At 34.9% G+C, this 13,579-nt stretch overlaps 1 protein-coding gene across 2 annotated transcripts in view; it reads right to left on the bottom strand.

The window, feature by feature from the left end:
- The window catches only part of LOC144845942 (uncharacterized), a 56,756-nt gene that overhangs the window by 5,678 nt on the left and 37,499 nt on the right, over positions 1–13,579 (bottom strand). For both annotated transcript variants that reach the window (XM_078703461.1, XM_078703462.1), the window contains 29 exons: positions 13,017–13,196; positions 12,449–12,559; positions 11,881–11,991; positions 10,959–11,075; positions 10,490–10,699; positions 10,254–10,361; positions 9,846–9,950; positions 9,619–9,723; positions 9,190–9,348; positions 8,868–8,957; positions 8,678–8,773; positions 8,444–8,551; positions 7,986–8,120; positions 7,707–7,814; positions 7,244–7,339; positions 6,761–6,865; positions 6,178–6,366; positions 5,615–5,758; positions 4,989–5,168; positions 4,285–4,452; positions 3,985–4,173; positions 3,417–3,668; positions 3,076–3,267; positions 2,620–2,817; positions 2,246–2,401; positions 1,902–2,033; positions 899–1,114; positions 475–630; positions 25–222 (listed from right to left, as the gene is read on the bottom strand). In XM_078703461.1, coding sequence (XP_078559587.1) covers positions 25–222; positions 475–630; positions 899–1,114; positions 1,902–2,033; positions 2,246–2,401; positions 2,620–2,817; positions 3,076–3,267; positions 3,417–3,668; positions 3,985–4,173; positions 4,285–4,452; positions 4,989–5,168; positions 5,615–5,758; positions 6,178–6,366; positions 6,761–6,865; positions 7,244–7,339; positions 7,707–7,814; positions 7,986–8,120; positions 8,444–8,551; positions 8,678–8,773; positions 8,868–8,957; positions 9,190–9,348; positions 9,619–9,723; positions 9,846–9,950; positions 10,254–10,361; positions 10,490–10,699; positions 10,959–11,075; positions 11,881–11,991; positions 12,449–12,559; positions 13,017–13,196 — 4,314 coding nt within the window. The remainder of the gene's footprint in view (positions 1–24; positions 223–474; positions 631–898; positions 1,115–1,901; positions 2,034–2,245; positions 2,402–2,619; positions 2,818–3,075; positions 3,268–3,416; positions 3,669–3,984; positions 4,174–4,284; positions 4,453–4,988; positions 5,169–5,614; positions 5,759–6,177; positions 6,367–6,760; positions 6,866–7,243; positions 7,340–7,706; positions 7,815–7,985; positions 8,121–8,443; positions 8,552–8,677; positions 8,774–8,867; positions 8,958–9,189; positions 9,349–9,618; positions 9,724–9,845; positions 9,951–10,253; positions 10,362–10,489; positions 10,700–10,958; positions 11,076–11,880; positions 11,992–12,448; positions 12,560–13,016; positions 13,197–13,579) is intronic.

Below are 13,579 nucleotides of genomic sequence, written 5' to 3'. Positions count from 1 at the left end.
TGCATAACATTTCAATGTACATACCACATGAGACTTTGAGGTTACAACATCCTTCAGTGGATGGCACAAGACGACATCCCTCTGGTATAGGATCGGTGTTTGTTGGGCATTGGATAGTACGGCAAGTCTTGGTTTGTTTACTTGTGCAGAGGCATTCTCTGCAGCCATCTTCAATCCATGTTTCTCCACTAGAAAATTCCTTGCCCCAGCTGGATACACATTCTGTCACCAAGTAAAAAAGTATAAAAAATCAGGCAATTTTATTCCAGTTTTTTTTCTGTCCTTTTTTACTATCAATGACCCCATGGCTTAATTTAGTATCTAGGCAAGGCCTATAAAGTTAATGGTATACCTATAGAAAAATTAGTAAAAGTTCTCAGTATCAAGATCATTTAACAGCATGTCTTAGCAAGTTAGTTTCTAAAGGAATGTTGTTGGAGTATCAAAAAGAAAAAAAAAATTACTTCAACTCACCAGTACACTGGACAGGGAAATTGTTTTGGTCTATAAACACAGCATTGCAACCACCACAGTAGTTACTGTGACACCTTGCAGCTTGGTTAAGTGGACATTGGGCAAAACGGCAGGGATTTATGAGACATGGTGTTGTAGGAACGCCAGCTGGGCACTCTGTGTATACAAAACAGTTATTAAGCATAACACTCATAAGTCACACACTTTTAATTCAAAAATTATCATCAGGTTTTCGTTAATTGTTTTGTGACTAGTATAGAATTCATTCAGTCCTCCAAAAATTAAAATTGAAACAAATTTTACTCGTCAAACATTACATATTGGTTGAACTAATGATATTAGATTGTGTTATATATTGTACTTTAAGCACAATGGAATTTAAAACATTAATATCATTATATGTATCAACAAATATTGTTCTTACCTCCATTATTACAAACAGGTTGGATTGGACAACACTTATCGTCTGTCCATATAAAGTTACATCCTGCTGGCAATGGGTCAGTTAGAGAATATTCGCATTTGCTAGCGCAAGAGATTTGACCACTAGCTTCACAGGTACAGGTCTGGCATTTTGTGTTCTCCCATTTTTGACCGACATAGTAAACCTGTCCTGAGATATCCACACAAGTTTTGGTGCCTGAAAAACATTAAAATTGATGTGTATATCCTATGTTAAAAAAGGGCTATAAAATAAAATATTAGTATCTTAAATACAAATGCAACAAGCATGTGTATATTCAGGGCTTGATTTTTCTGCCTTTAAGGGTCTTTCACATCTGTTCCGGCACGGTTCTGGTCCGACGAATCGAACATCAATGTTGCATTTTCATGACGTTCCACGTGGCTATGTGTCAATCGATATGCGTGTAGTCGCATGAAAACGAAACACTGATGTTCGATTGGATTTTCCGGCGCTGGACCGGAACAGGTGTGAACGACCCTTTACCCCTGTAATCCAATTAGCCCACTTCCTATCTGTAATCTTTAAGACACAGATTCCAACACAATATCACTGCAACCATCTTTTAATGAAAAAACAAGCCACTTCCAGTAGTGGAGTGGTTTAGGCAGGGCACTGCAAACCTCAGCCATAATATTGGCATAGATTCAGGGCATTCTTCGACTCTTCTGGTGATGACAAGTCATTTCAGATAAGGATTTTAAACTCGAGGTCCAGTGTAAACCTCTGGAAACCAATGGCATCTTTTGGAAGAGTAGGTGGCTAATCTGGTGTTCTGGTATATTATAGCCTTGCCAAATGGATGGCCAAAGGAATGACAGTCTCAGATCCATTACAACAAGATGATGAAGTAACCTGGGATGCATTCGTTCCATAGATCTGTAACACCCCAATTACTAGATTCGCAAAGTATTTAATTTCTTGGGATCAATATCATTCTTTCAAGTTACTTCAGCATACTTACTAGCTGTCTGTGGTTGCTGACAGGAGTTAGAGCACACTGATCTACCTACACTGTTACAGGCACAGAGTCTACAGCTTCCTTCAATCCAATCTTCACCGGGGAGATACATTCTGCCAGTAGCTGACATACAGTCTAACAAAGAATTGTGGGTAAGTAAACAAAATAATATCCTGTTTAAATTCAACACTGATTAAATAGGTTTGAGCCTGTTGAGGCTTTAAGGCTATACCATAATGTAGTATATAATTAAGTTTTCCAATATTTAGTCATTTAGCCACAATATGGTTAAGTTTGTTTTGTTTTTAAATAAAGAATAAAGACACCTCACTGTAGGTTATACTTACTTGTACACTGAACAGGAACATTGTTGCTGTTGTAGAATACAGCGTTGCATCCTCCACAGTAGTTAGGCTTGCAGATGGCATTAGGGTTCATTGGGCAACGAGTATTGTCACAAGGGTTGACAAAACAAGCATATTGTGGCTTGTCAACTGGACAATCTAAACACGAAAAAAGAAACATCCATCAACTTTTGATGTAAAGTTACCTAAATATTTTTCTGACTGTAATGGCTTGTTGAATGCATCTGAATATAATATTACCTTTCTTTAATGCACTATTTAATATTAAAATAAAAATTTAAGCACACATGATATTAAAATTATGTACATGAAAAAAGATATTGGTGATGTTCATGAGAAAAAAACTCTAAACTTACCACCATTGCATACAACAGTACGAGGGCAGCATACATCATCAGTCCAGACAGCATGACATCCTGTTGGAATTGGGTCAGTGAATACTTGGCACGTACGTGACAAGCACTGTTGGCCAGAGGCCATACAAGTACACTTCTGGCAGTTGGCAGCATTCCAAGACTCTCCAATGGCATAGTGGATTTCATTTACTGTACATCCTAGAAAATAACAGTAAACAGCTAGTACAATAAAGTAATGTAATATTTGATTCTAAAGATCAGTCTTCAGATCAAACTAGTTTGATAAAAGAAGTGTGATGTGTCCAAATATGGTAGTGATATGTTCTAATATGGTAGTGATGTGACACCATCATGTATGGGCACACATTTGTTTGTCACATAAAGTTTGATAGTGTATTGCTAGTGCTTTTTAAGCTATTACAATGATATTGGATAATAATGGTAAAGTGGTCTTACCTTCTCCACAAGTGAACTCAGGGCAACATCCAGTATTTGAGGTAATAACACAACCCTGTGGAACAACAGGGCATTCTACTGGTAGACAGGCACTCTGTCCATATTCACAAGTACATGTGGTGCAGGATTCAGGTTTCCATTGTTCTCCGTGAATGCGTGGGCTGTTCAGGTGGTCCACACACATTGATTGATCTGCAAACATTAAAGAACAAAACAACTGGAATGATTTATATCTAAACTTCTGTCTACACTAATTAATGAAATTTAAAAGAAATATAATGGTATCTAGTCTAATGAACAAACATTCATATCTTTATTGTAATTACAGATAGAACACTCACCACAGACTAAGCCACCATGTTGTGTTCTTGTGTTGGCAATCTCTTTGCCAAATGGATCAGCACACCAGCAGAAACCGGTAGATGGATGACACTGTTTACCTTCATAGAATCCGTTAGCAGTACAAACTGGGTTAAAGAAACCAGTTATTGGGATGGACACACCCATCATGTTGATTGTTGGCACCATCTTCTTGTGAGCATAGCAGGGTTGTTCTCCAACTGTTCCCAATGTTGATGATGAGGTTCCAGATCCTATAATATGGACACAATACAGTGTTAATTGATTCATTTGCATCTAAGAAAGAATTATTAAACTGTTTCATTGGTTAGGAGGAATTTTTGTAACATGATAAATACAGAAATTAATTGTACTGGCTAATATGAATATAAATAATACAATTTTTTTTCTTCAGAAACGGAGAAAATGCAAAATGTAAGTGCCCATCGCAGCCAAGAGAATTTATTTTGTGTAGCACTTGCAGTGGTGTACACCAACAGCTTAATATCCCATCAAGAGGACAAGGCGAATCAAATTAAACACAATCAAAGATTCTTAAACACACATTACCTTCAGTAGGACATACAATACGAGGACAGCATTGATTGACTAAGTTAACAACCTTACATCCTGGTTTGGGTTGTTCACATGTAGCGGTTGAGCATACAGCATTGCCATTCTCACAACGGCATGTTGTGCACTTATCCTTATTCCACGATTCACCATTGCGCATTCTTTGCCCATTGGCCAAATGGCATCCTTCATATAAAAGAAAAATTGTGAAAATAAATGTTCATTAGTTACTACACAACTTCTTAATTTCAATATGACATTGCATATACATAAATATAAATAGTAGTTGCTCCTAACCTTGGCATTTCATATCTGGACAACATTTTCCTCTGACGTATTCTGGGGTGCATCCTGGCTTGATCTCTGGGCACATCTGTTTAGTACACACTGCTGCATTATCAACGCATGTACAGTTGGTGCAGGTGTCTTCGGACCAAGTATCCTGGGTCAAACAAGTTTTCTGGGCTGCAATGTCAAATAAAGTTGATCAAAATCAAAACGGATGTGTAAGTATAAATCGTATAATGACTTCATATGTAGTAGAATGGAAAATTTGGAATTTGGAATAAAAAAAAAATTGCAGATTTAATGCCATTTAATTAATATTTTTTCAAAATGTTTAGAATTTATTTTGCTTGCATTTGCATGTAATTTATAATTGTAAATCGGATATTGTTTAAAAACTCAAAATTGAAACGGACGATGGAACAGGCAACCACAAAAAATGCATGTAAAATGTGCAATAATAATTCAGTTGGAGGAATTCCATTTCATGTTGTCATTATACCTAAAACTAACTAAAATTTTACTATACATATCCATTCATTAAATAAATTATGTTTATTCATTTATCAAACACATTATCTAAATTTGTATATTTTGCTGTTGAGATAAGACATCACTACTTCAAAGCACCAATAATGTATCAACGTATGTACATATTCAGGAATATATGAATAAGTTCTCTGTGAAAGTGGCTGGAAAAAGAAAGAAAGACTTACGGCAACTAGCGCTTGGACAGCATTGTCCAGTGATGTAGTATGGTTGACATCCTTGTGGGATTGGATCACACTTGAATGCGGTGCATGACGTGGTACCCTGATCACAAGAGCAGCGAGTACAACTATCTCTCATCCACAGCTTACCAGAAGCATGAGAAACACCATGTTCATCAATACATTCTAAACATAATTTTTAAAACCCCTTTAAAATGTATGATACTCTAATGAGTCCAGGTAAACTCATCATTCTTTCATATGTCCTTGATAATTTCTCATGATTAATGTTAACAGTAAAAATATTTAGGCTCTACTACTGGGCCCTAGCTTGTTAACTAAAGGGACAAAAATGCATTTCCCAACACATTTTCCACTTTTTTCCTGCAAAAAGGCCTAGCATCCATTGTTTCCTATAAATGCAGATAAGATTGTTTTAATAGCGTCCTCTATTATAGAGGGCAGTATTAAAACAATCTGTATTTTAATCTTTATAGCATCTCACTTGTTTGGCCATGCTTTCAAAAATTTTTGCAAATATTTCAGTTTTCCAAGTGGGGATCTCCGACCAGTGTACAGCATATGATCATAATATATTTTATTTGCAATGAAATTGTTGGTTTAAATATTACCATTAGATGTTGCAGTCAAACATGTCTTTCCACATCCATTCGAGCAGCAGTAGGCACCAGATGGACAATCTGAGTCCATAGAACAGAAGTTAACACACATGCTGTGAGTAGTTCGTGGAACGGCTGGACAGGTGAATAGTGGTGCTGAATATCAAAGAAAGACAGTATGTTAAAATTCAGATGAAGATTCAATTTGATTGGCATATGTACATGTAAACATATAATGAAATACAATCGGCTAAAAAAACAATATATAATAACATAAGTAACTATGGTAAATATTAAAACAGACATTAAATTTCTTTTTCATGGCTTAAGGAAATGTAAACCTCAAGAATCATCAGGAAAGAATAAATGGTAGATGAGTAGGTGAAGACCCGATGGCAGCATCAAATTCCGGCTCTGACCCATCTATATCAGTGGTATCTCCACTAACCTGCACCTCAATATCTGGATTATTAAACAAGGAGGAGTCCCAGGTAGCCCAATGTTGAACAATGACCACCCAACCCGAACCGAACGACTCCATATACATCCCTCCTGTACAAATGAGTTAAACTTACCAGCCTTGCAATCACAATTTTCACATCCAGTGACTGGGTCGATTGCAAAGCCATGAGGACAATGCATAAAGCAGTTGACTGTTGGACATGCTGGTTCAGGGGCTAGTACATTTACTCCTGGAATTGTTGGCATCATGTTGGGTCCTTGCACAGGTGTCATATCTCTTACTCTAGATACCATTTCAGTTGCTGAAAAAAAGTTTGAAAAAAAGTATTAATTACATTGCTTGTTATTGTAGCCAGCAAAGCTTGGTTTCCACTAGGACGCAAGAGCAATGTAAGTGATTTAACCAATCAAAAGCGATGCATTATTCAAACTGTCGCTTGTCATTGGTCAACTCGCTTGTGTTGTGTCTATGTCTTTGCGTTGTGTCTTAATGGGAACCAAGCTTAAAGCTAAACATATCTTTTTTTGTCGATCAATCTACCAATTATCTTTCTTTAATGGATATCTGTATTAAAGTGTTCATACATGGAAGGACATTGTATTCCAATGTCATTATGATCAAGTAAATCAAAATAGTAAAGTGATGTAGGCATATACATACATAACATTTATTCTCATAAATTAAGATTTACTTACTTGGGTATTTACATTTGCAAATTTCACATCCCTCATGGTTGCTGGCCAGACCAAGTGGACAGTTCAAATTGCATGTGTCCAAAGATGGACATTCACTTGAAGAATCTATTAAGTAAAAAGATAAAGATTTATGAAAAAGAAATCACATAAATAAGACAACTAGAATTATTTTAATAAGGATTATTTTAATATATATAAAGAAATGTTTCATTTTTGTTTTTCTTAATTTCATAAATTTGTGGTGTTGTTATAAAATAATATGCAGTGGCATAACGCAGAAACTTGAGGCCCTAAGTGGCTGCAACACTTGAGGTCTCTGACGTTTTAGCCTTTTCCGACATATTTTAATGCCTTTTTTCTTCCTCTGGGCACTGCTCAGGCCCCCCTCCCAATAAGCTCCAGGGTGCCTGGTCTAGCCTGTGGGTGCTCATATTTGTTACGCCACTGGTAATATGTATGAAAAGGATTGTAATGTTCTCTTACACTCTTTGCATCTGCAGACTTCACAGCCAAAGAAGTTGGTGGCAAATCCATATTCACAGTTTTCATTGCAGCCTCGGGGAAGTGGTGTACACAAACCTAAAGTTTAAAATGCAATTAAGGGTTTAGTTAATATCATTTATCATTAAATAGATCATCGATCTATATTTTAAACTGTAAATAAAATGGAAAGATTAATTCTAAAGCTCTCTTCGGCCATAGTTCTTTTAGTAGAACAAGTCTTTTCGAATAAGGACCACTGGAGGTCCACTGACTTCATCTGGCTTTTGTGTACTTTAAATAACCCAGGGCCTCTTTTTTGGAAGATTAGAAGGTTGCCCAAGCGCACTGATCTATCTCCCCTTTCGTGGTAGGAGCCTCACTATGGCTGTGGAGGACCTAATATGACGTTCCTCAATTTGAAGATGAACATTATTAATCAATCAATCTAAAACAGTAAACTTACATGGCATTTTACATTTACAAATTGTGCAGCCTAGATCATCAGTAGCAAGGCCATATGGACAAGTCTTAGCAATAGCACAATCAGCAGCAATGATTCCACATTCAGTTACTAAAAAGAACAATAAGGGTTATAGATAGATATTATATCGCTCACTATTTTTTAGAAAAGTAGAAAAAAACTGTGTGTGCCTTCTTGCAGGGTGCATATGTGGTGTTGAATCATCTGGATAGGCAGGTGAAAAAGTGAGAAAAAGTAAACAAAACTGAAACACCATCTTACCTGGTTTTATACAAGTGCAAATTTCACATCCCATGGTATCAGTTGCATATCCATCAGGGCATCGTTCACTACAGGTTTCAGAAGACAATGGGGTGCACTTAGCAGGTGTAAATTTAATTGGTAGAATTGATCTCACTGTTGAAAATATTCATGTAGCATAATTAATAATAGTGACATTACAATAGTGGTTTTAATATGAAAGTGAGAGTTTTTGTCTATTATGACTGTCATTTATGACCTGGTCTACTATACTAACCTAGTGACTTTGTACAATAGTGGATTTAATATCATTTATGACTTGGATACTAACCTAGTGACTTGGTCTAGTATACTAACCTAGTGACTTTGTACAATAGTGGTTTTAATATCATTTATGACCTGGTCTACCAATACCAACTTAGTGACTTTGTACAATAGTGGTTTTAATATCATTTATGACCTGGTCTACTAATACCAACCTGGCATCTTGCACTGACAAATTTCGCAGCCGTTAGCATCTGTTGCGTAGCCAAAAGAACATCTTAGCGTCTCATCAATCTCACACATTGGTTCTGGGCAAACATCAACTATAGAATTTTAAAAAACCAATCATTTTTAAAGAGAAAGATAACTCTTTGATAAAAATAATTAGAGCATCACATGTTACACTAAACTGAAAAAAAAAAAAACATCGCAAAACATAATTAACTTACAATTTTTCTTGCACATACAAATTTCGCAGCCATGAATGTTGGTGGCATATCCCCGTGGACATACCAAGTCACATTGACCAAGTGGTGCACAAGTTACTAAAAAAAAAAAACACATTTATAAAATGTAGTTTTAAAGTACACTGTACATATATAATAAAACATGGCTTTTAAAAGAAATGTATCTTCATACTTGGTTTCTTGCAAGTGCATGTTGGACATCCTTTGCGGTTGGTGACAACACCAAATGGGCATTTGCCAGCGCACTCACGTTCACGGCAATCTAAAAAATACATGAGAATAAATGGCATGGTTACAACAATTGTTTACATGGGAGTTCAATAAGAAGAATCTAATCCAGGTTAAGTATTCAATTAAAATAAACTTTTACGAATTTGGTATGTAAAAGAGTTTTAACATGAATATTCATAGCCCTGAATATGTTTTTAATTTAAATTTAATCAGTTTTGAAAAATTAACTCCTACACTCTATCATAAGTAGCATATGGACTTACTAAGAGCACTGCATTTGCAGAGAGCACATCCGGTGTTTGGATCAGTGGCATAGCCTTGTGAGCAAGACAGAGCACAGTTGAGCTCTGGACAGGTAGGTGTGGGAGCAGTTGATGGAGTGATGGCAGGTTTGAAGTTGATGACACGAGAAGTCTTGAATGCTAAAAGACAAAAAACAGATAACAATGCACAATGAATTATTGATATATTATCATAAAAAAGTTGTTTTCTTGACAGAAAATAAATGTTGAATTAAATTTAATCAATTTTTCAGAAACTGTAACTTATTTTATTAAGTTTGGCAAACAAATGTGCAAATAAGGAGTGGCACAAAAGAGGTCAAATAAACTGAAAAAGACACACAAAATTCCTTCATCAAACATTTGACTAAAAGTGCAATGTCTGTTACTGTTTAATTCTAATGTTCTTACATGGTGGTTGACGACAGAGGCACATGGAGCATCCTTGTGGGTCTGTGGCATAACCATAATTACAACTCTTTTGACAAGATGTAAGAACAACCAAACATTCACCAGCTAAAAGAAAAGAACATAAAATAGGAAAATAAAAACAAATACATAAACAGATGAATAAAATAGCACAAACAATTTTATTTATATCTGAATTTTTGCAATAAGGTAAACGACATGCTACTTACATGGTTTTGCACAAATGTTGCAGACTTCACATCCAAAGCTATCTGTAGCATACCCATAGAGGCAGGTGTTGGCACAGTTGTGAGTGTTGATTGGGTTGCAAGTGACTAGAAAAAGACAAATAAAGATTAGTGCATTGTATAATAGTAGTACACATTACTGTTAACGTTTAGGCTTAGCAATTAATAAAAATAGCTTAGCATCAAACTCAATTCAAGGCTCAGAATGTGGGGCATGTATGGTACGAAATGTATCACGTAAGTAGGCCTAGCTGTAGCGAGGCTGTAAAGAGTTCGTCTTTTAGTCGAAATTCCCATATTTCAAACTTTTCATGCCAGTCCCATTATTTAGTATGTAAATAAATCAAGATTACAAAAGTTAATTTAGAGTAGAACAAAATTGGAACTTACTTGGTCTACGAGCAATGCACATATCACATCCAGCATTGTTTGTTGCCAGTCCATACTTAGCGGTCAAGGCAAGTGGACAAACATCTGGACTAACCTCAGCACATGATGCTAAAAATTGAAATGAATAGAAACAAAATTAAAATTCTATTATCATAAAAAGTGAGAAATTAAATTTATCAGACTTTCAGAAAGTTTGGTACTGGGAGAGTATGGTTTAACAATATAGTTTAACTAACCTGGGTTAGATCTACATCTGCATATTGTACAACCAGTAGTGTCTGTAGCAAATCCATAGTTACAGGTCAAAGTGCAAGATTCAGAATTGATCAATGGACAATTGACAGTGTTGACAGAATTGACACCACTGTAGAAGGTGGTTGGGTACTTGTTGGGGGTTGTGTAAAAGGTTCTGGAAACACTAACTCTGTTGGACAACTCCTTGGAAGCTGAGAAAAAAACCCATTATATTTAATAAATGGCAAATAACAATAGTATATATATATATATAATATGAAAACTAACTGCTTAGTGTAGTATATGCAACTTTTCAGACAAAGAAAGAAAGGTATGGAAAAGAAAACCAAATCGTATTTTCTAATTTACTTGGCTTTCTTCAGCTCTGTCTACACTATCAAACAAGAAAACAAAGATCTTTCTGTTGCTACATTTAGTTTGGAGTGATTGATATTTTGAGTGAGTACTTACTTGGTTGTTGGCACTTGCAGATAGGACATCCAAAGGTGTTGGAAGCATATCCATAAGCGCAAGACTTCTTGCAGTTCCTCATTTCCTCTCTTCTAGAATTACACACACGTGAGGCAGCTATAATCAAGGAAACAAATAATACAAATTGGTGGAATTTGAAAGTATTTTCAATAAATAATAGGAAATAGTAATAAGTATGATATAATTGTTGTTGTTGTTTATTGATTTTCCACAAATAATACATATATTTCTTTATGAATCATTAAGTATATATAAATGTGGATGGTGGTTAAAATAACTATAAAGTGTCTACAGTTAATTCAACAATTTTCTCCTACTTAAAGATGTATTGTCCCCCTGAAAAAATAATTCTTAAAAATTTTTTTTGGAATATTCCATTTTAATGTAACATAATAGTTATCCACTTTGACAAAAAATTGGATCGAAAAAAAATGTATTTACATAAAAAAAATGTAATTTAAAGCAAAAATGGTCAAATTGGCTGCCAGCCAATGGATTTTTGGTTGAATTTTACCATTTATTTTGTCATTTTATAAGTGAAAACATGATTTTTTTCTTTTTTTTTTTTCTATTGAAGTGATTAACTTGATTAAAACTACAAAATAACATATTCAAAGTCTGATTTAATTAATCTTCATTTTTCATGTTTTTGGGGGACAATACATCTTTAATATAGGCCATGAATATACAAATTTGTCTTAAAATGTAAATAAAACTGTGGGGGAATAACCTGCGACTCACAGCAAACTATCTTTCTGTCTGAAGAGTCCCCAAGTGTCATACAGCTGCCACAAAGCAGCGCTCATCATCTTAACCACATATTAACAGCAATGTACTGAATATGCTTTAACAGTATTATACAGTATATAGTAGAGCATAATATTAGGAAAGGAGTATATACCTGATCTCTTGCATTTGCATAGTGTGTAGTCAGGGCAACCAGCTGTATCAGTTGCATACCCATTCAAACAAACAGTTGTACATTTTGCTGAAGGTGTTGTACTGCATGGGGCTGTAAACAAAAATATAAATATCGGATTAACAAATTATAACACATTAATAAATTAATCAATACATATTTAAACACTTTCTTTTTGTAACTGTAATTGATTGTTAATAGAGCCCCATTGGAAATAAGCTGTTTCAGCTTTATGGGTCATCCTTGAATGTTATTTTGTTGAGTACCGAATAAAACAAATATTTCAACCAGACCCTTATTTATTCCTAAAATGAAACTGTGAACAATTTGTGCCATGTGAATTTCCAATGATACACTGAACAATGAAAGTATCTATTTTAAAAATAAAAATTTTGTGATAATAATAAAACTGATTGATTTGAAATGATCATTATCTGATCATGCAAAGATGGATCATACTCTATTTAGGATGTGTTTGTACTGAATTTTAAAATCCACACAAATCTGCTAGATAATTTTCAAATATTAACATAGCAATAAAATATCATACTTGGTTGTTTGCAAGAACAGATTTCACATCCATCAACATCAGTTCTCAAACCATATGGACAGGTTTCCTTGATTGGGCAAGTATCACTGGTCACAGTCTGGCACTGAGAGGCTACAAATATAGAATGAAAACAAGAAATAATACCTAGGAGTCTGGCACTGAGAGGCTAGATATAGAATGAAGTATGAGTACCATAAATCTTCTACTTATAACCCTGGGTTATTATTCTTTGATTGTTTTTTAGGGTGGGTTACTATGAGAAGACTCATTTTACCACTAGAACCATATAGCTATAGTGAGCCTCCATCCTTTGCTAATGTTATGGCTATGTATTACGGTTCCACTTTCTTGTTAACTGCTTGTTCACTCACTCCCTCATATAATCAAATATTATTAATAGTACTACTATACTATAATATAGTAGTAATATACCAAGGTATATTGAAAATAAATTCAAAAGAAGTTTGAATTAAATAAACCCAATTTAAAAAATCAATTTAGAAAAAACCATTTTGACTAACCCTAAGATCTTTACATAGAAGAAAATATTAATATCGAGTTTTCTTACGTGATTTTCTGCATTGACAGATTTCACATCCCATGGTGTTGGTAACGTATCCGTAAGGGCATGTACGTAGACAGTCATTGAGGTTAAAGCATTGGAGGTTTGGAATCCATCGACTCTGTGGTACTAGAGCATCGGGTTGGGCAGTAGTTGGTACCTTGAAACTAAATGTCTTAATCACACCTGAAGAATTTAAAATTAAAGAAATGAAACCCTGTTCTTCATAAAGAAAACAAGAAACATTTTTGATAATGTTCATTTCATGTTTATTTTATAAGCATCCAATAGCTAGAAACTCACCAGTCTCATTTGAGGCTTAGGGAGTGGAGTTGAAAGAGTTGAGTTACACCCCTGGAACTAGGTCAAGATTGGAATGTACAGCTCCACTACTGTACATAGTAAGTACAGGTAAGGCTGTAAGAACATTCTAGTTTCTGAATTGTTTTTCCAGTATTCAGGGTGCCGGTTATTGAGTGACTTGTAATTATAGTATAGTACACTGTTAAATGTCTATTCTTTCATTAAGTAAAGTAGAGTAAAGTAAAGTAAATAAAACAGTCACTTAC

This window comes from Antedon bifida, chromosome 6, assembly GCF_963402885.1.
Source record: "Antedon bifida chromosome 6, ecAntBifi1.1, whole genome shotgun sequence".
Lineage (NCBI taxonomy): Eukaryota > Metazoa > Echinodermata > Crinoidea > Comatulida > Antedonidae > Antedon > Antedon bifida.
Note: the sequence above shows the minus strand (reverse complement) of the source record. Positions and strands in the feature narration are given on the sequence as shown.